This window comes from Triticum dicoccoides, chromosome 3B, assembly GCF_002162155.2.
Source record: "Triticum dicoccoides isolate Atlit2015 ecotype Zavitan chromosome 3B, WEW_v2.0, whole genome shotgun sequence".
Lineage (NCBI taxonomy): Eukaryota > Viridiplantae > Streptophyta > Magnoliopsida > Poales > Poaceae > Triticum > Triticum dicoccoides.
In genome coordinates this window covers 697,802,818-697,823,145 of record NC_041385.1, presented here as the reverse complement: position 1 = coordinate 697,823,145, position 20,328 = coordinate 697,802,818, and the positions used below count along the sequence as shown (strand labels likewise).

Genomic DNA, 20,328 nt, shown 5'->3' with positions numbered 1-20,328 from the left:
AGCCCCTCAAACCGAGCTGACATATTTAAGATGGCATTGCGGTAAGCTGCCATTTTCGGATCCTTGGCGTCAAAGTCTCCATTTATTTGGGATATTGTGAGGTTTGAATCCCCGCGGACCTCTAGGCGCTGAATGCCCATGGAGACTGCCATCCGGAGGCCATGTAGAAGGGCCTCGTATTCGTCTGCGTTGTTGGAATCCGTGTACATTATCTGAAGTACGTATTGGACTGTGTCTCCGGTTGGGGATGTCAGAACGATGCCAGCCCCCAGGCCCGCCAACATTTTGGAGCCGTCGAAGTGCATGATCCAGTTGGAGTATGCGCCGTACTCTTTAGGGAGCTCGGCTTCAGTCCATTCGGCGATAAAGTCGGCCAAAACCTGTGACTTGATAGCTCGCCTTGGCTTGTAAGTTATGTCGAACGGGAGGAGCTCGATGGCCCATTTGGTAATCCGTCCTGTTGCGTCGCGGTTGTTTATAATGTCATTAAGAGGTACTTTGGATGCCACTGTTATTGAACACTCTTGAAAATAGTGTCGCAGCTTCCGGGATGCCATGAATACCGCGTATGCTATCTTTTGATAATGCGGGTACTGTGACTTGCATGGAGTTAGGACAGTGGACACATAGTACACTGGTTTTTGGAGAGGGAACTTGTGTCCGTCCTCTTCTCGTTCGACGACGAGCACCGCGCTTACAACTTGATGGGTTCCCGCGATGTATAATAGCATTGGTTCGCCCGTGTTGGGCGCGGCCAGGACCGGATTTGTTGCTAGTATGGCTTTTATTTCTTTGAGTCCGGCCGTGGCGGCATCCGTCCACTCGAAGTGTTCGGTGCACCGCAGGAGGCGATAGAGGGGTAATGCCTTTTCTCCTAAGCGGGAGATAAAGCGGCTTAGAGCCGCCACGCATCCTGTCAATTTTTGTATTTGTTTGAGGTCTTTTGGGGTATCCAATTGTGACAGAGCTCGGATCTTGGCTGGGTTTCCTTCAATTCCTCTACCGGATACGATGAAGCCCAAGAGCTTTTCGGCTGGTACGCCGAAAACGCATTTTTCCGGGTTGAGCTTAATGTCATATGTTCAGAGATTGTCGAACGTGAGCCTCAAGTCGTCTACTAGAGTATCGACGTGTTTTTTTTTATGACCACGTCATCTACGTATGCTTCAACTGTTTTGCCGATCTGGTTGGCCAGACATGTCTGGATCATGCGTTGATATGTTGCACCGGTGTTTTTGAGCCCGAAGGGCATCGTGTTGAAGCAGAATGGGCCGTATGGGGTGATGAATGTTGTTGCGGCTTGGTCTAACTCTGCCATCTTGATTTGGTGGTAGCCAGAGTATGCATCGAGGAAACACAATGAGTCGTGTCCTGCGGTAGCGTCGATGATTTGATCAATTCGGGGGAGCGGGAAAGGATCCTTTGGGCAGGCCTTATTTAGGTCTTTGAAATCGACACATAGGCGCCAGGATTTGTCCTTCTTTGGTACCATCACCAAGTTTGCTAGCCAGTCCAGATGTTTTATATCTCTGATGAATCCGGCTTCCAGTAGTTTTGCTAGCTCTTCTCCCATGGCTTGTCTCTTGGGTTCAGAGAAACGCCGCAGAGTCTGCTTAACGGGCTTAAACCCTTTTAAGATGTTCATGTTGTGCTCAGCCAGCCTGCGTGGGATTCCTGGCATGTCTGAAGGGTATCAGGCAAAAATGTCCCAATTTTCCCGCAGGAATTCTTTGAGTGCGGCATCTACATCGGGTTTAAGTTGTGCCCCAATGGAGGCCGTTTTTGTGGGGTCCGTTGGATGGACTTGGAATTTGACTATTTCATCCGCTGGTTTGAAAGAGGTGGACTTGGATCTCTTATCTAATATCACATCGTCCCTGTCCACCGTGGAGCGCAACGCAATTAGTTCCTCGGCCGCTAGGGCTTCGGATAATGCCTCCAGGGCCAGTGCAGCTGTCTTGTTTTCGGCGTGGAGCGCTGTGTCCGGATCACTTGCAAGAGTGATGATTCCGTTGGGTCCGGGCATTTTGAGCTTCATGTACCCATAATGGGGTATGGCTTGAAAAATTGTAAATGCTTCTCGCCCTAGAAGGGCGTGGTATCCGCTGCTGAATGGGGCCACTTGAAATGTGACCTCCTCGGATCTGTAATTATCCGGCGTGCCGAACACCACATCCAGTGTGATTTTACCTGAACAGCACGCTTCCCGGCTTGGTATTATTCCTCTGAAGGTTGTGTTGCTTCGCTCAATGCGGCTCCAGTCTATTTCCATTTTTCGCAGGGTTTCCTCATAGATGAGGTTAAGTCCGCTGCCGCCGTCCATGAGTACCTTTGTAAGTCGGAAGCCGTCCACTATCGGACTGAGGACCAATGGGCTGGTGCTCGGGCTGTCTGGAATTTAGGTTCGCCACTGGCATTAAAAGTAATAGCCGTGTCACTCCATGGGTTTATTGTTGCTACTTGGTAGACTTCGGTAAGGTTGCGGAGGGTTCGTTTCCTCGCATTGTTTGACGCAAAGGTCTCGAAGACTGTCGACATTGTACTGGCATTTCTGGGGTGGTGTTCTTCGGATTCTGGAGTTAGAAGCTCCTCGCCACTTCTGGCCACCTACCGGAGTATCCAACATGCTCTAAGGCTGTGAGTTGGTGTGACTTCCCCTGAACTATGAATTTTACAGGGTCCATTGAGCCATCCCTCCAGTACGGTCCCATACCCTATAGAGGGTTTTTGTTTTTTGATGTTTGGCTCTGGTGCCTGGTGATAATGCGCCCTTTTGTTTCGGACTTGTGTTGTATTCAGGGCCGGAATGTCCCAGAATTTATCTTCGGTTTTCCGAACGCTTTTTGTCACACAGTACTTTTGTATTATGGATGTTAAGTCAGCAAAGCGTGTAATTTCGCAGCGACTTATGGCGTTGAGGATTCCGGTGTCCGTGCAGTTGTTACAGAAGGATGAAATTGCTTCTTCCTCATGGCAATCCTTTATCCTGTTCATAACCAGGAGGAATCTGGCCCAATAGTGGTGTACTGTTTCCCCGGGCACTTGCCGTATTTGGGATAAATCCCTTGTAGTTGGGTGGGCGGGTGGATTTAAATCTGGAACCTTGCCCGATAGAAGATTCAGGGGCCAAGAAGTTTCCGAATTCGGAAGCTTGCTTTCGTGGACATTATTCAATGAATCAAGCCTGCTGCCTGACTTTAGGTTCAGGACTTGGGCAACATCCTCCCCTCCACGGGTATCCGGCTTGGAGGGGTCGGGAATCCAGACACATCTGGTCCTTAGAGCAGGCGAAGATGCGCCGCATTGTTCTTCCACCACTTCAATGTGGTGGGTGACCTGGGGAGAGCCGATCTCTCTCTGAGCGGGTTTAAGCCCAATCTGGCCGTAATCTGTAGCGACTCCCAGGGCGGTAATGCGATCCAGGAGCTCATTCAAGGAAGAGAGCTCCATCAGATCTAACTGCTCAGCGAGTTCCGAGATGATGTGAAGATTGCTTTCGATGGCCCGAGAGGTCATCGTCGGCGCGGCGGCCGAACAGGCGGTCATCAAAAACCTGCCTAGCCGGAGAGTTTGGCCGACAGCCAAAGCTCCTTTAGCAACAGTGCCGTCTTTAAAGACGGGGTGCGGCATCCTTCCTGACAGCGACGACACAGAGGAACTCTCAATGAAAGCACCAATGGCGGTGTCAAAACCGGCGGATCTCGGGTAGGGGGTCCCGAACTATGCGTCTAGGAGGATGGTAACAGGAGACAAGGGACACGATGTTTTTACCCAGGTTCGGTCCCTCTAGATGGAGGTAAAACCCTACTCCTGCTTGATTAATATTGATGATATGGGTAGTACAAGAGTGGATCTACCACGAGATCAGAGAGGCTAGACCCTAGGAGCTAGCCTATGGTATGATTGTTGTTCGTCCTATGGACTAAAACTCTCCGGTTTATATAGACACCGGAGAGGGCTAGGGTTACACAGAGTCAGTTACAATGGGAGGAGATCTTCATATCGTATCGCCAAGCTTGCCTTCCACGCCAAGGAAAGTCCCATCCGGACACGGGACGGAGTCTTCAATCTTGTATCTTCATAGTCCGGGAGTCCGGCCGAAGGTCATAGCCTGGCCATCCGGACACCCCCTAATCTAGGACTCCCTCAATAGGTGATTTTCAAAGTACATCATTTTTCATTTAGGACGGAAAGTGAATCACAACACGTGAACTCAAACCCAACCCCTCAGTTGTCTGCTTCCTCTCCTCAGTGGTTCGTGGATATCTTGATGGACAAACCTTGCCCTTCATCGCAGGATCCAGGTCACTACAACACCCACACACCTTCCTGTCATGCAGATGTATCTCTGCCATATTAACCCCAGCTTCCACAACACGCCTGATGTAGGTCACAAAGTTATCGTCGGGCTGGAAGCCATAGATGGTAAGTGAGGGAGTTCCGGACTAGGGGGTGTCCGGATAGCCGAACTATCATCATCGGCCGGACTCCAAGACTATGAAGATACAAGATTGAAGACTTCGTCCCGTGTCCGGATGGGACTTTCCTTGGCGTGGAAGGCAAGCTTGGCGATACGGATATGTAGATCTCCTACCATTGTAACCGACTCTGTGTAACCCTAGCCCTCTCCGGTGTCTATATAAACTAGATGGCTTTAGTCCGTAGGACGAACAACAATCATACCATAGGCTAGCTTCTAGGGTTTAGCCTCCTTGATCTCGTGGTAGATCTACTCTTGTAACACACATCATCAATATTAATCAAGCAGGACGTAGGGTTTTAACTCCATCAAGAGGGCCCGAACCTGGGTAAAACATCGTGTCCCTCGTCTCCTGTTACCATCCGCCTAGACGCACAGTTCGGGACCCCCTACCCGAGATCCGCCGGTTTTGACACCGACATTGGTGCTTTCACTGAGAGTTCCTCTGTGTCGTCACTGATAGGCTCGATGGCTTCTTCGATCATCATCAGCGACGCAATCCAGGATGAGACCTTCCTCCCCGGACAGATCTTCGTATTTGGCGGCTTCGCACTGCGGGCCAACTCGCTTGGCCAACTGGAGCAGATCGGAAGCTACGCCCCTGGCCGTCAGGTCAGATTTGGAAGTTTGAACTTCACGGCTGACATCCGCGGGGACTTGATCCTCAATGGATTCGAGCCACAGCCAAGCGTGCCGCACTGTCACGGCGAGCATGATTTAGCTCTGCAACCGGACAGTACCTTGGAGGCCGCACTCGAACCCGCTCTGATCTTCAATTCGGAGCTGGCTGCGCAGGTCGAGGACGGATGGCTAGACACCGCCTCGGGGGCTGCAACCTCTACGGCAATAGATCCGAACACTGACCTTGTCCCTCATGAAGCTCGTGACTCCGAGGTGCCGGACTCCTTGCCGGACTCCAAACCTCCCGCGCCCCCTCCGATCGAACCTGATCGGGCGCCGATCATGGAGTTCACCGCAGCGGACATCTTTCAGTACTCACCTTTCGGCGACATCTTGAGTTCGCTAAAGTATCTCTCGTTATCAGGAGAGCCCTGGCCGGACTGCGGCCAGGACGGTTGGGATGCGGATGACGAAGAAATTCAAAACCCACCCACCACCCACTTGGTAGCCACTGTCGACGATCTAACCGACATGCTAGACTACGACTCCGAAGACATCGACGGTATGGACAATGATGCCGGAGACGACCAAGAACCAGCACCCATCGGGCACCGGAAAGCCACCCCAACGCACGACGTATACATGGTGGATACACCAAAAGGAAGCGACAACGAGGAAAAACAGGACGTGGCGCAGGACAACTCCCCCAACAAATAACCAAAACAGCGACGCAAGCGCCGCCCGAAGACCGGCCCAGATAAAAACGGCACCCATACGGACCCGGCCCTAGAGCAGGGCGAAGCAGCGGACGACGAACATGCCAGAAAGCAAACCATCTCCGGCGAAGACGATCTCACATCACCAGAGCATATGAACCTCCATAAAAGGCTCGTCGCCACTGCAAGAAGTTTGAAGAAGCAAAAGCAGAAGCTCAAAACAGCGGAGGGCGCACTCAGAATGAAATGGAGCAAAATACTCAACAACGCAGATAAATACGGCACTAGTCACCAGACAAAGAGCTACCCGAAGCGCAAGCTGTTGCCCGGATTTGACGAGGAGGCCTTAGAGCCCCCGCAGTCAAAAAAGAAAGAAGCCGCCTGGCCGGATAGACGACCAGATGACAGGCCAAGAACAGCAAGGGGCGCCGCACACAAGCCGGCACACGATCAGCACAAAGATCCTCGGAAAAAGGATGACCCGGCCAGGTCTATCTATGGGACAAAAAAGAAGACTCCAGGAAGCAACATAACCCGCCGAGCATTCGAAGACAACGGCATACCCAAATACAGGGGCGCCGCACATCCACTGTGTTTCACCAATGAGGTACTGGATCATGGATTTCCAGCGGGATTCAAACCCGTAAACATAGAGGCATATGACGGAACAACAGACCCCGGAGTCTGGATTGAGGATTATATCCTACACATACATATGGCCAGAGGAGACGATCTCCATGCCATAAAATACCTACCCCTCAAGCTCAAAGGGCCAGCTCGGCATTGGCTCAAAAGCCTCCCAGAAAATACCATTGGAAGTTGGGAAGAGCTTGAGGATGCGTTTCGAGCAAATTTTCAGGGGACTTATGTCCGCCCTCCGGATGCAGACGATTTAAGTCACATAACTCAACAGCCTGGAGAGTCAGCACGCAAATTTTGGAACAGGTTCCTCACTAAAAAGAACCAAATAGTGGACTGTCCGGACGCTGAAGCCTTAGCAGCCTTTAAACACAACGTCCGAGACGAATGGCTCGCCAGACACCTCGGCCAAGAAAAACCAAGAACAATGGCCGCACTGACAAGCCACATGACCCGCTTTTGCGCAGGGGAGGACAGCTGGCTGGCTAGATGCAGCACCAGCGACCCGAGTACATCCAAAGTCAGGGATGGAAATGGGAAATCATGATGCAGAAAAGATCAGCGCCGGAACAAGGAAAATGGCCCAAATAGTACGGCGGTCAATGCCGGATTCAAAAGCTCTCGGCCGAATAACAAAACACTGCCCCTCAAGGACAACAGTGATGAGCTATCCAACCTAAACAAGATTCTGGACAGGCTATGTCAAATACACGGTACCTCCGGAAAGCCTGCAAACCATACCCACAGAGATTGTTGGGTCTTCAAGCAGTCCGGCCGACTTAACGCCGAACACAAGGGGCTCGACACACCAAGCGAAAGTGACGAACCCCAAAAGCAGCACTCCGGAAAATAGAAGACTTTCCCACTAGAAGTCAAAACAGTGAACTCACTTCATGTGATAACACGAAAACACAGCGCGGCACCTGCCATACCAGGACACCGTCCGCAGAATGGGGATAGACCCTACCAACATTTGCCATAACAGCACTTCCTTCAAAGGAGTGACGCCAGGCCTTTAAGCCAATTATACGGGCTCTGTACCACTAGAGGTTGTGTTCGGTTCATCCGACAACCTCCGTCGCGAAAGGCTCACTCTTCGTAGCGCCCCATTTTACAGTGGCCATCAAGCACTACTGGGACGCAAAGCTTTCGCCCGCTTTAACGCCATACCACACTACACGTCTCTTATACTTACAATGCCCGGTCCACGCGGCATAATCTCATTAAAGAGTAACTACGAGTGTTCCTCGACCACGGAGAGCGTGGGGCTGCCTTGACAGCCACTCCGACCTTGCAGGTCAAGGCCCCTAAACACAGGTCATTCAGACCCCGGACACGGTTAGGCGAGTCCGGCGTAAATAAACAAGGGGCTTCCCAGCCGCATACCCCCTTTATAAGGGGCCGCACGTATAAATGATGAGAGCCAATAAAGCTCAACTTTCTTCATCTTCCAAATTATACTTTATTTTAATACAACTTTTGCACGATATTTCTTAGAAACTAAGTCCTTCTCTTTTACAGATGAAGCACGTGCTACACCCGTCCAGGATACAGCACAACGGAGACACAGGCGCAGACGTGCAGCAGGGACCCGTTGCAAGGATTCTTTTCAGATTAAGACCCTGCGTAAACCTTTCTTACTGTCTCTTGTTGATACACATCCCCCGGTTTCCTACCATAGCCGAGGAGGAGGCTGGCATTTTGGCATCGTCCGTGTCAGAAGTTCCCGCCTATACCTGGACACTAGGGGCTTAGGGCATTGTTCTGCCTGGTATCATAAAGACCGGACACCTCAGGGAGTGTGTGGCGTCTCGAGTTAGGCCTTATATGCATCAGCTCTGAATCATGTCTTTGGTCAAATGTTGGGTTTGCCCGGCTCCTGTGTTTTGCTGCCTTACGTTCTGTATCATCGGCTAATGCGGCACCAGGAGAACTACTGCGATTGTGCCCCGGTTCGGCCGGGCGAGCACCTCAGTAGAGAAAGCCGAAAACTGACTGTCATGATATAGCGAGAGACTGGTCAACCACTCGATCGACCATTGGAATGTTTAGAATTCCTCCGCTTTGACGAAGGACCTCTTCCTGGTCAGGCACACATGTGCCCCGAGTTCAGGGAAGAGCGGTGCCGCTAGGGGCTATATAGTAGCGCCACATTCGAGCTCCTATGGCTAAGTGAAAGTGATAAAGCGTTATAGTCCAGTTGCCTAGTTTGCTACGCTATCACCTCCTTAAAAGGACCAAGACGTTGGATTAAGTGTGAAAAAGCGCTTTTCTTTTTGCAAACACCCCCGCACCATGTGCGTGGGGGCTGAAGCCAAAGACTGCCATCTTTCAGATTATACATACACATACGGTCGCACAGGAGATAGTTCAATACTTGAGCGCACAAGTATAAAAAGCTATTGCATTACAAACATGATCTCACAAATTATACATGTCATTTGAACATGACATCTTTCGAGCATTGTGCCTCTATTAAATGAGTGCCCTACAGGACTTCCTCAAAATAGTGCTCGGCGGGTAATCGGCTCTTGTCGGAACCTCGGGATGCAACAGCAGTGGCATCCATGTCCGCCCAATATGTCTTCACACGAGCGAGAGCCATCCGTGCACCTTCTATGCATGTCGACCGCTTCATCGCCTTGATATGCGGCACCGCCCCAAGGAATTGCTGCAACAAGCCAAAATAACTCTTCGGCTTGGGCCTCTCCGGCCACAGATGAGTGATCACATCCGTCATGGCAAGTCTGGACAATCTATTCAGCTCCACCCACTCAGCCAGCCGATCAGTCAACGGAAGTGGACGCTCCGTACTATGGAATTGAGACCAGTAAAGTTCTTCCATTTCATGATCCTTCTGGCCTCGGAAGTGCACGACTGCGTCCGCCGCACTCGCCGCCAAATCCAGATAAGGATCCTCCGCACCACACAACTGGCCCAGCTGAGCATACTTCGGATCCGTGAATTTCCTACGCAGAAGAAAGGGCTTTCCAGCCGCAATGTCTCCGGCCTGACGCAGTTCCTCCTTCATAGCCCGCATCTCACTCCGGGCATCCTTGACTTCGGCGCTGGCCTTCTTCAGGCCCTCTTGCTCCACTCGGCGTTCTCCTTCAAGAACCTCACAATGGTCGGCAGCATCTTTTAATTCCAAGGCCATTCCGGCCAACTCTTCCCTGCTTCGGTAGTGAGCAGCCTTTTCGGCTTTTAGCTCTTCCGCTGCCTTCAAGGCAGCCGCATTACTTATCCTGGCTTGCTCCTTGGCTCGAGCAAGCTCTGCTCGAAGATCTTCCACAGCTGTGGCGCCATCTGCATCAAGCATACAAATTGTAAGGAACGGGCACCAGCTCCCTTACTAGGCAACCGCGGAGCAACCACCTACCTTGTGACTCGCTAAGTCGTTTATTGACCAGCGCGATGTCCGCATCCGCAACATCGAGTTGCCTCTTCAGTTCGGCAACTCCATCAGTCCGGCTGGCCACCGAACGTTCCGCCACCTGTGTAGGAAAGGCGACACTCTATAACTGAGATTATGATCCTTGGCACGCTATCGCTTTCGACAGCATACCAAGTCTCAGGGGCTACTATCTATACAGGGTGCACCTCACGTGCAAAACTGTCAAAAGGTATGTCATTTTTTGCATACCTCAAAACCCGTCAGCAAGCTTCCGACGGCCTCATACAACCCGCTCTCGGTGGACGAGATCCTTTCAATCACCGTACTCATTAATGTGCGGTGATCTTCCGAGATAGACGCCCTCTTAAGCAAATCCTGCAGCTCTATCGGCCGTACTCCAATGGGTGCCGCACTCTCTGGCCCCGCCGGACTCGGGGAGACCCTCCGTGACGACACCTCAGGGTCGTCCGCCCCGCACGATGGGGCAGCAAATGGAGGCGTTTTGCTCTCCATCATCTCCGGACGAAGGTCTCCCGAAGATGAGCTGTGTTGAGACGGGCTGAGATCCGAACTACAAGATGAAAACTTCGCTTACCCTTAGAAATTAAGCAGGGGTGTGCACTATTACAAAATTCCCCCTTTTTTACTTACGGCTCGCTGGAGGGCAGATTCCTCCGAGGAGACAGTGCGGCCGGGGCTCTTCCCGGCACAGGACCTTCCGGTACAGATTTCTTTCCCCACTTTGAGGCCTTGGCCTCCGGGTCTTCGGAAGCCGTCCTCTTCTCCCCCTGGAAGGAGGGACTCTCGATCCCTCCCTTACTGAAAGCCTCCTTGGCAGAGGTGGTAGTCCCCCTGTGCCCCCTTCTCCCTCCTCCGAAGGTGAAACCTCCAACATTTTAATTAACACGGGATCCTGCATGGTCTCAGGGAGGGGGGCCGGACACCGTATCAGTTTTGCTTGCGCTAGCCACTCCTGTCCAAGGGATAGCAGGTTAAAAGGCAAACCCACGATAAATAAATGGACAATGTGTCCGGACACAGGGCTACTTACTTGAGTATCCGGGCGATTGCAGCTTAGGCCAGCGTCCTCGGTCAAGTCCGGACGCATCTCTTGCGATCCGAAGAACAGTTTGTACATCTCCGCGGGTGTTAAACCCATGAAGTGTTGGAGAGCTCGTGGCCCCTCCGGATTAAATTCCCACAGGCGGAGGGGGCGACGTTCGCAGGGCAGTAGGCACCGGATCAGCATAACCTGTACTACTGCGACTAGATTGATCTCCCTTTCTTGGAGGCCTTGAATCCGGTCCTGCAACAGGGGTACGTCTTTGGACGGCCCCCAGTCACGCCCCTTGTTGACCCCGGACACTATTCAACGGGCACAAGGAATTTGAAGAAGAACCCGCCTTGCAATGCCGAAGACAACTTGCGCGCCGGACTCGTCGTCATTGAAGCCTGGTTCAGGGGCTACTGAGGGAGTCCTGGATTAGGGGGTATCCGGATGGCCGGACTATGACCTTCGGCCGGACTCCCGGACTATGAAGATACAAGATTGAAGACTCCGTCCCGTGTTCGGATGGGACTTTCCTTGGCGTGGAAGGCAAGCTTGGTGATATGGATATGTAGATCTCCTACCATTGTAACCGACTCTGTGTAACCCTAGCCCTCTCCGGTGTCTATATAAACCGGATGGCTTTAGTCCGTAGGACGAACAACAATCATACCATAGGCTAGCTTCTAGGGTTTAGCCTCCTTGATCTCGTGGTAGATCTACTCTTGTAACACACATCATCAATATTAATCAAGCAGGACGTAGGGTTTTACCTCCATCAAGAGGGCCTGAACCTGGGTAAAACATCATGTCCCTCGTCTCCTGTTACCATCCGCCTAGACGCACAGTTCGGGACCCCCTACCCGAGATCCGCCGGTTTTGACACCGACAGTAAGCTTACCAGATTCTTGTGCTTGAAATAAGGGGCATATGGCTTCCACTTCACCTCTGCCTTTTTGCACAAACCATATTTCTTCTGTAAATCTTTGTATGTCACCTTTTTGCACCAATGATCCCATACTCTAATGTAGAGCTCTTTTAGGGACGGTGCAGCTTCAAGAATAAACATTGTCCAAGCTAAATCACATCCTTCAGAAAGATGACCCGGATTCACATGATGTAGTTTGCTGACCACATGAGTAAGCAGCTTCGGGGATTCTGGAAGAACCCAAATGTGGGATAGAAAAAACAATTTGCAAACTCAGTGCAAGTTGCATATAAATTACGTGCCTGCTCAATTGGGGGAGAAGACCCACTCAAGTTATTATTTTTGCATATACCATCATATATAGAGCGAGAATGGATAGATATGATTCAAATGACTAATTCATACCTGTTCACTTGCAAAATCCAGATGCAGATTACTTACAGAAGGAACATTAGCAAGGAGCTGACTTAACTCAAGGGTCTTTTGCATACGACCGGCAGATTTCATAAGTGTGAGCTTCGAAAGTTGTGGTACAAAACGAAAATACAGGAAATATTCATAAGAGTACCAACTATTATAGCACACCCTTTGGAGTTTTGGTAGATATGCCAGTTCAATTCTCTCAAATTTCCCCCTGTCGACCTTGAACTCAACAAGTTCAGCATGTTCTACTTGCAGCACAGAATAGATCCCTGAGTCGCAATCGGTTAAACGCAAAGACTCAAAAAGCTTGCAAGTGCTGAAAATGTTGGGGATGTCGAGTTCACCAAATCTCATATTGCGCAGCCACAAGCGCCTAATGTTAGACTGTATTTATACGTAGCCTCTATATAGATCTTGTATATTGTACCGTACACCTTTGTGTACCCCTTTATATATATGAGATAGCCACACCCGCCAAGGGTGTAGTGCAGTTTCCCAAACCCTAAGTCTTACATGGTATCAACCCTAACCGGTCCTATGTCTTCTGTTGCCGCCGCCACGATCGCACCGACCTCCGTCGCCGCCGTCGCGCCGGTCTCTGCCACGGCCCCTGCCTCGCCATTCCTCTCCTCGCGCCCCCTGGTCTCGGTCTACACTGGCCAGCCTTCGATGGAGGGTGCCTCCTCAGATCAGCCGCCACCTCCGCCGTCCAAAACCGCGCCTCCGCCAGCCAAGGGGTATGCCGATCCTGCCGGTCCCTTGATGGGATCGTCGCCGAATCCTCCACCGTCAGCAGGGCCCTACGGGGCTGCTCCCGTGGCTGCCTCCATGTACACCGCCCCGTATGGAGCCTCGCCCTACTCAGCGGCTGCACCGCACAGCGCCGTGCCCGCGGCGCCCTACACTGCCTCACCCTCGCAGCAACCCTACGTGGAAGCGCTCATTGCCCTCTACGGTGCCGCGACCGCCGGGTCATGCGGGGCACCGGCTGTGCCCTACGGTGCACCGCCACCACCGTTGCCCTGTGGTAGCTAATACCCGCCTCTGACGGCTACGTCTCATCATGGAGTTCCTGCACCTGCTGCAACTTCCTCCATGGCGCTGGGTCCTGGTGCATCTAGTGGTTCATCCCACATGGGCTACTACGTGCCGCCTCCTGCCGTTGATCCCGCCGTGGCCATTGCGTCGTTCTACTTCGCGCATCTCATCCCGGTGAAATTGATGATGGATAATTATCTGTCGTGGCGGGTGCAGGTGCTGCCGCTTCTCCACAGTCGCTACTTGGAGGGCTACGTTGACGGTTCTCTGCCGTGTCCTCCACCGCATCACCCGGCGTATCATGCGTGGGTGGCTCAGGATCAGGCCATCCTCTCTGCGATTCAGTCGTCACTCACTGAGGGGGTGTCCTCCTTGGTCCTCTTTGCTGCCATGTCCCAGGAGACGTGGTCTGCACTCTTCACGAGCTTCGCATCTCAGCAGCAGGCGCATACTCACACTCTTCATACGGAGCTGGGGAGACCAAGCTTCTTGACCTCAGAATTACCGACTACTTCGACAAGATGACACGTCTCGCAGACACCTTGGCCTCCATTGGCCAGCCGCTTCGTAAAGAGGACTTCACCACCTTTGTCATGAACGGGCTGGACGATGACTATGATAACCTTGCTGAAAACATCAATGGTCATGATACTCCGTTTGAACCTCGTGAGCTCTACGCCCGCCTCCTCGCCATGGAACAGTGTGTCAAGTCCCGCCGTTCCAACCTGAGTTTCATTGCTGCAAATTCTGCCACTCTGGGTAAAGGGAAGCCCTTCAAGTCACCTGTCGGCGGCAAATCAGTACCACAGGATCCGTGGTCGCCCGTCGCCGCCCCCTTGCCTACTACCGTCCCTCATGAGGTGGTCGTCCGTGTGCCTGCTGCCCCTCATGCAGCATTCAGCTCCCCTGTCAGCTGTGTAGCCTTCCAAGTCACATAGCATCCCGCTGTCATCGCCGCTTCAAGCAGGACTTCCTCGGCATCAGCAACAATGGCAAAGGCAACGAGAAACAGGCTGCCTTGGCCACTCATGAGCCTACACGACAAGCAGGCCACACTCCATCATATCCCATTGATCCAACTTGGTATATGGACACGGGCGCTACGAATCATCTGACGGGCGAGATGGGTAAGCTCTCCATCCAGGAGCCATACCGTGGACATGATCACGTTCACACCGCGAGTGGAGCAGGTATGCACATATCACATGTTGGTCAGGCCTCGCTCTTAACTCATAAACAGAAATCTCTCCATCTCCATAATGTTCTTAGAGTTCCTTCTGCTACTCGTAGCTTACTATTTGTTCCTCAACTTACTCATAATAACAATGTTTTCACTGAGTTTCATCCTGTTTATTTTTTATCAAGGATTAGGCCATGAGGGACATTCTGCTTAGAGTCGTCTGCTGGGTGGACTCTATGCACTTGATCTACCGTCTACTCCTCGAGCGTTCAGTGGTGTCCATGTGTCGCCCACTCATTGGCATGCACGGCTTGGTCATCCTGCCACTCCCATAGTTCGTAGTGTTCTTCATCATCATAGTCTTCCCGTTATGTCCAATAAAGATGCTGCCACAGTCTATGATGCCTGTCAGCAAGGCAAAATTCATCAACTTTCGTTTTCAGATTCGAGTCGTGTCATTAAAACTCCACTTGAGCTTATTTTTCTGATGTATGGGGGCATGCCCAAACTTCTGTGAGTGGTCATAATTATTATGTCAGTTTCATTGATGCTTATAGTCGGTTTACTTGGCTTTATCTTATGAAGCACAAATCTGATGTGTTCGATGTGTTTCTACAATTTCAAGCTTACATTGAGCGTCTTCTTAAGTATAAGATTATTCATGTCCAATCTGATTGGGGGGTGAATATCACAACCTCAATTCCTTTTTAATAAGCTTGGGATTTCACACCATGTGTCTTGTCCTCATACACATCAGCAGAATCGCACGGCTGAACATAAGCATCGTCACATTGTTGAAACTGGCCTCACTTTACTTGCCCATGCATCGGTACCTTTTCGGTTTTGGAGTGATGCATTTTCCACTGCCTGTTTTCTCATAAATAGGCTTCCTACATGACTTCTTGGGATGAAAACACCACTTGAACTGTTGCTTAATGAGTCTCCAGATTATACCTTTCTCAAAGTTTTCGGTTGTGCTTGCTGGCCTCATCTTCGTCCATACAATAAGCGTAAGCTTGAGTTTCAGTCAAAACTTTGTGTTTTTCTTGGGTACAACTCTCTTCATAAAGGGTACAAGTGCCTTCACATTCCATCTAATCGTGTCTACATCTCGCATGATGTTGTGTTTGACGAGAATGTATTCCCGTTCTCATCTTTATCGCTAACTCCCGCACCTTCGGTCTCATCCTCGTCTTCCACCTCTCCACTGCCTGCTCAGTTTGTTGATATTGCATACTCTCCTGCGTTGTTGCCTAATCATGCTGCAGGAACGGGTCATGGAGCTCGCCTTGAGTTGTTGGAGGAATAGGAGGTGTCAGATGCACCTGACGTGGGGTGCGATGTGTTGCATGCGCCATGCATGCCTCGCTCTTCCCCACCTGCGGTGGCTGCCGCTGAACCGGGGTCTTCAGCGTCGGCCTCGCCCACACCGGCCTCTCCCACACCGGCCTCCCCTGGGCTCGTCACTCCTCGCCTAGGCCGGCCTTGGTTGATCTCGAGCGGGCGGTCTCGCCTGGGCTAGCCTTGGTTGGCCTCGAGTCGGCGGTCTTGTCTACCCCGTCGCCTGTTGCATCGCCTGGCCCTGCCTCGTCCTTGCCAGGAGCCGATGCTCCGTCACTAGACGCCTCGCCGGTCTCCTCGCTGGTGCCGTTGCCACCCGTTGTACCACTGGTTGCTGTTGCTCTTCGACCACATACACACAGCAGGTCTGGTATTTTCTGTCCCAAGCAATGCAAAGATGGGACCATGGCCTGGCTTGCAGCGTGTGTTGCTCATGTTCAGGCAGATCCCTCGGCTGAACCGCGTCACTTCCAGGTTGCTCTCGGGATTCCTCATTGGCGCCAGGCTATAGAACAAGAGTTGCAGGCATTGTTGACAAATGGTACTTGGCAGCTTGTTCCTCCGGTCTCTGGTGTCAATGTCATTGATTCCAAGTGGGTCTTCAAAGTTAAGAAGCATGCCAATGGTTCTATTGAATGCTATATGGAACGGTTAGTGGCGAAAGGGTTCAAGCAAAGGTATGGTCTTGACTATGCGGATATGTTCAGTCCGGTGGTCAAACCGATGACTATACGGCTTTTGTTGTCCTTGGCTGTTACTCGAGGCTGGTTTCTCCGTCAGCTGGATCTTCAGAATGTTTTTCTGCATGGATTTCTGGATGAGGAGGTTTACATGCGTCAGCCCCTGGGGTTTGTTGATCCTGCTCGCCCTCATCATCTGTGTCGCCTGGTCAAGGCGCTCTATGGGCTAGAGCAGGCTCCTCATGCATGGCATGCCAGATTGGGCTCTGTGCTCCGGTCACTTGGTTTTGTTCCCTCCACTGCTAACACTTCACTCTTCCTTCTGCCTCGGCCTGAGGTGACTATGTATCTACTGGTGTATGTTGATGATATTATCCTCATTAGCTCCTCTGAGGTTGCTGCTGATCGTCTGATCTCTTCCTTGAGTGGTGACTTTGTGGTGAAGGATTTAGGAATGTTGCATTACTTCCTCGGTTTGGAAGTCTCTAGTTCTCCTACTGGTTTGACACTCACACATCATAAGTACTTGATGGACTTGTTGTGCAGGGCGGGTATGCTGAAGTGCAAACATGCCATGACTCCTATGTCTGCTACTGATCGTTTGTCTGCTTTTGATGGAGATCCTCTCACTTCTGATGACTCTACAGAGTATCGCGGTATTATTGGTGGTCTGCAGTACCTGACTATCACTTGACCTGACATCTCCTATGTAGTCAATCGTGTTTGTCAGTTTCTTCATGCTCCTCGGACATCTCATTGGACAGCGGTGAAGCGCATTCTTCGCTATGTTTGCTTCACTACCTCATATGGTTTACTTCTTCAGCCAACACCATCTTTTATGCTTTCTGCTTTTTCATATGCAGACTGGGCTGGTAATCCAGATGACAGGCGATCCACGGGGGGACATGTTGTCTTCTTTGGTCCTAATTTGATCGCCTGGGCTGCTCGTAAACAAGCTACAGTGTCCAAGAGTAGCACTGAAGCTGAATACAAAGTAGTTGCAAATGCTACAGCTGAGATCATATGGGTACATTCCTTATTGAGAGAGTTGGGAGTTCCTCAACCTCAGCCACCTATCCTTTGGTGTGACAACATCGGTGCTACATATCTGTCATCTAATCCAGTGTTTCATGCTCGGACTAAACACATTGAAGTTGACTATCACTTTCTGCGGGAGCGTTTTAGCACAGAAGCTACTCTATATAAAGTTCATCTCTTCAAAGGATCAACTTGCTGACATCTTCACGAAGCCTCTACCACAAGCTCAGTTTGTAGGTTGCAGGCACAATCTTAACGTACTTTGTATCAGGGCATAGTTAAGATTGAGGGAGGGTGTTAGACTGTATTTATACGTAGCCTCTGTATAGATCTTGTATATTGTACCGTACACCTTTGTGTACCCCTTTATATATATGAGATAGCCACATACGCCAAGGGTGTAGTGCAGTTTCCCAAACCCTAAGTCTTACACCTAAGGCCAACATATGCATCTGGACAAGCACCGATAAGATCATTGGACTGCTTACCAAACTGGAGAAAATTTGCAGAAGAGCAGATCTTACGAGACTTCTCTATTGTGATCTGGAATTCAGCCACGGCAACTTTCTTGGTTGACATGGTGCGGGCAACAGATCTACAAATGGTGAGAGAGTCGTGTTGCGTCAAGACAAATCTGATTTTGAGTTTTGTGATGGTGATATCCGGGCACCTTGTTCTCAAGATGTTATTGTGAAATAGTTTGGGAAACGTAGAACCCATTGTCTTGGGCCGCATTGTATATATTGAGGCAAAGCCTTGATGCACACGGTACAGAGAGCTCGAGAGAGAGAGATCGCGAGGAGGAGATCGACCAGGAGGTCGTTACAGAAGATAAGGGAGAAGAAGAGATAGAATTGAGATACAAGTTTAAACACCTCTCCTATCCCTATACAATAATTCTAACACTCCCCCTCAATTTAAACCTCAAGCCTTGCCAAGGTTGAGATTGTACTTGAAATCTTCTAGTCTTATCTCGGTCAAGGGTTTAGTGAACCCATCCGCAAGTTGATCCCCTGTGGGAATAAACCGAATCTCAAGCAGCTTTCAAGCTACTCCCTCTCTGACAAAATGGTAATCCACTTCAATGTGTTTGGTTTGTGCATGAAAAACAGGATTTGCTGAAAGGTAAGTTGCACCAATATTGTCACACCATAACCGTGCAGCCTTTGGAGCCTTAATTGCAAGCTCATAGAGTAATGTTTGTATCCACATCACTTCAGCTATAGCATTTGCCAACGACTTATATGCAGCCTCTGTACTTGATCTTGAAATAGTAGCTTACTTTCTTGCACTCCATGACACAAGATTAGATCCCAGAAACACAGCAAAACCACTAGTAGACCTTCTATCATCAGCACATCTTGCCCAGTCTGCATTAGAATATGCAGTAACAAGTAAGGAAGAGGACTTGACAATCTAAAGTCCAAGCCCTTGAGAATACTGAAGATACCTTAGAATTCTTTTAACTGTTGTCCAATGAGTAGTTCTAGGAGCATGCAAATATTGACATACCTTTTTACTGAATAAGAGATATCAGGACGTGTAAGGGTCAAATACTGCAAAGCACCTACAACACTCCTATAATTTGTTGCATCCTCTGGACCAAGAGCTTCTCCACTGTCAATTGTAAGCTTTTCTGAGGTGGAAATTGGTGTACTGACTGGTTTGGAATTCTCCAATCCCACCCTCCTTAAAACATCAGCTGTATATTTCTCTTGTGATAGAAGTATGCCATCTCAGATTTACTTTACCTCTATGCCAAGGAAATAGTGAAGATCACCTAGATCCTTGAGAGCAAATTCAAGCTTTAAATCCTTAAGCAAACAAGCAGTGGCCTCTTGACTTGAACTAGTAACAATTATATCATCAACATAAACAAGCACAAAAACAGTGATATTGCCTTTGCTATAAAAGAACAAGGATGTATCTACCTTGGATGATGTAAACCCAAGATGATGTAGCTACATGCTCAACCTAGAATACCATGCTCTTGGAGCCTGCTTCAGGCCATATAAGGCTTTATCCAACTTACATACATAATGTGGTGTGCCGTGATTCACATAACCTGGTGGTTACCGCATGAACACTTCTTCCTCAAGAACACCATGAAGAAACGCGTTCTGAACATCTAGCTGTCTTAAGCTCCAACCTCTAGAAACAACAATGGACAAAACAAGACGAATAGTAGTTTCTTTAACCATAGGACTAAAGGTATCATCATAATCAATTCCAAACCTTTGCTTGAAGCCCTTTGCAACCAACCTTGCCTTGTATCTGTCTATACTTCCATCAGATTTTCTTCTAATCTTGTATACCCACTTACAATCAATTACATTTGCACCATGATGCGGTGGTACTAGATGCCAAGTCTGATTTTTTTTATAAGTGTATTATATTCATTATCCATGGCTTCCTTCCAATCCTTGTTAGCAAGAGCATCATGCGGATTAATAGGTTCACCAGTAGTGGCAAGAAAAGCACGCTTAGTCGGATTATACTTTATTGTACCATCACTGTATTGTTTTTCCTTGACAATACCTGACCGAGACCTGGTGTGACGACGAGGAGCTGAAGGAGACAGAGAAATAGTTGTTTTTGATTGTGGCGTAGGAGATCTTGCTGCTTCAGCATTGTGCACAGAAGATCTAGGCTGATCGGGCTCTTGATCCAAGGAAGATTGGCGATACTGGCGCTGCTCCTTGTCTGACGTGCAGCCAGAACCGACCGGTGAATCAGAACCACCCAACGGGTCCCGCGTTGTCGCAGCAGGATCGGCAGGATCAGTCGCTGGGTCCCCAGGCG

General features: G+C 50.1%; 1 protein-coding gene across 1 annotated transcript in view; it reads right to left on the bottom strand.

The window, feature by feature from the left end:
* Positions 1 to 4,181: 4,181 nt before the first annotated feature.
* Positions 4,182 to 20,328, bottom strand: part of LOC119279819 — a 19,991-nt gene continuing 3,844 nt past the window's right edge. Inside the window, exons 4-8 of the mRNA XM_037560925.1 lie at positions 18,809 to 18,896; positions 17,960 to 18,196; positions 12,232 to 12,622; positions 11,795 to 12,072; positions 4,182 to 4,431 (exon numbers count right to left, since the gene is read on the bottom strand). Of these exons, the coding sequence (XP_037416822.1) occupies positions 4,182 to 4,431; positions 11,795 to 12,072; positions 12,232 to 12,622; positions 17,960 to 18,196; positions 18,809 to 18,896 (1,244 nt within the window). The remainder of the gene's footprint in view (positions 4,432 to 11,794; positions 12,073 to 12,231; positions 12,623 to 17,959; positions 18,197 to 18,808; positions 18,897 to 20,328) is intronic.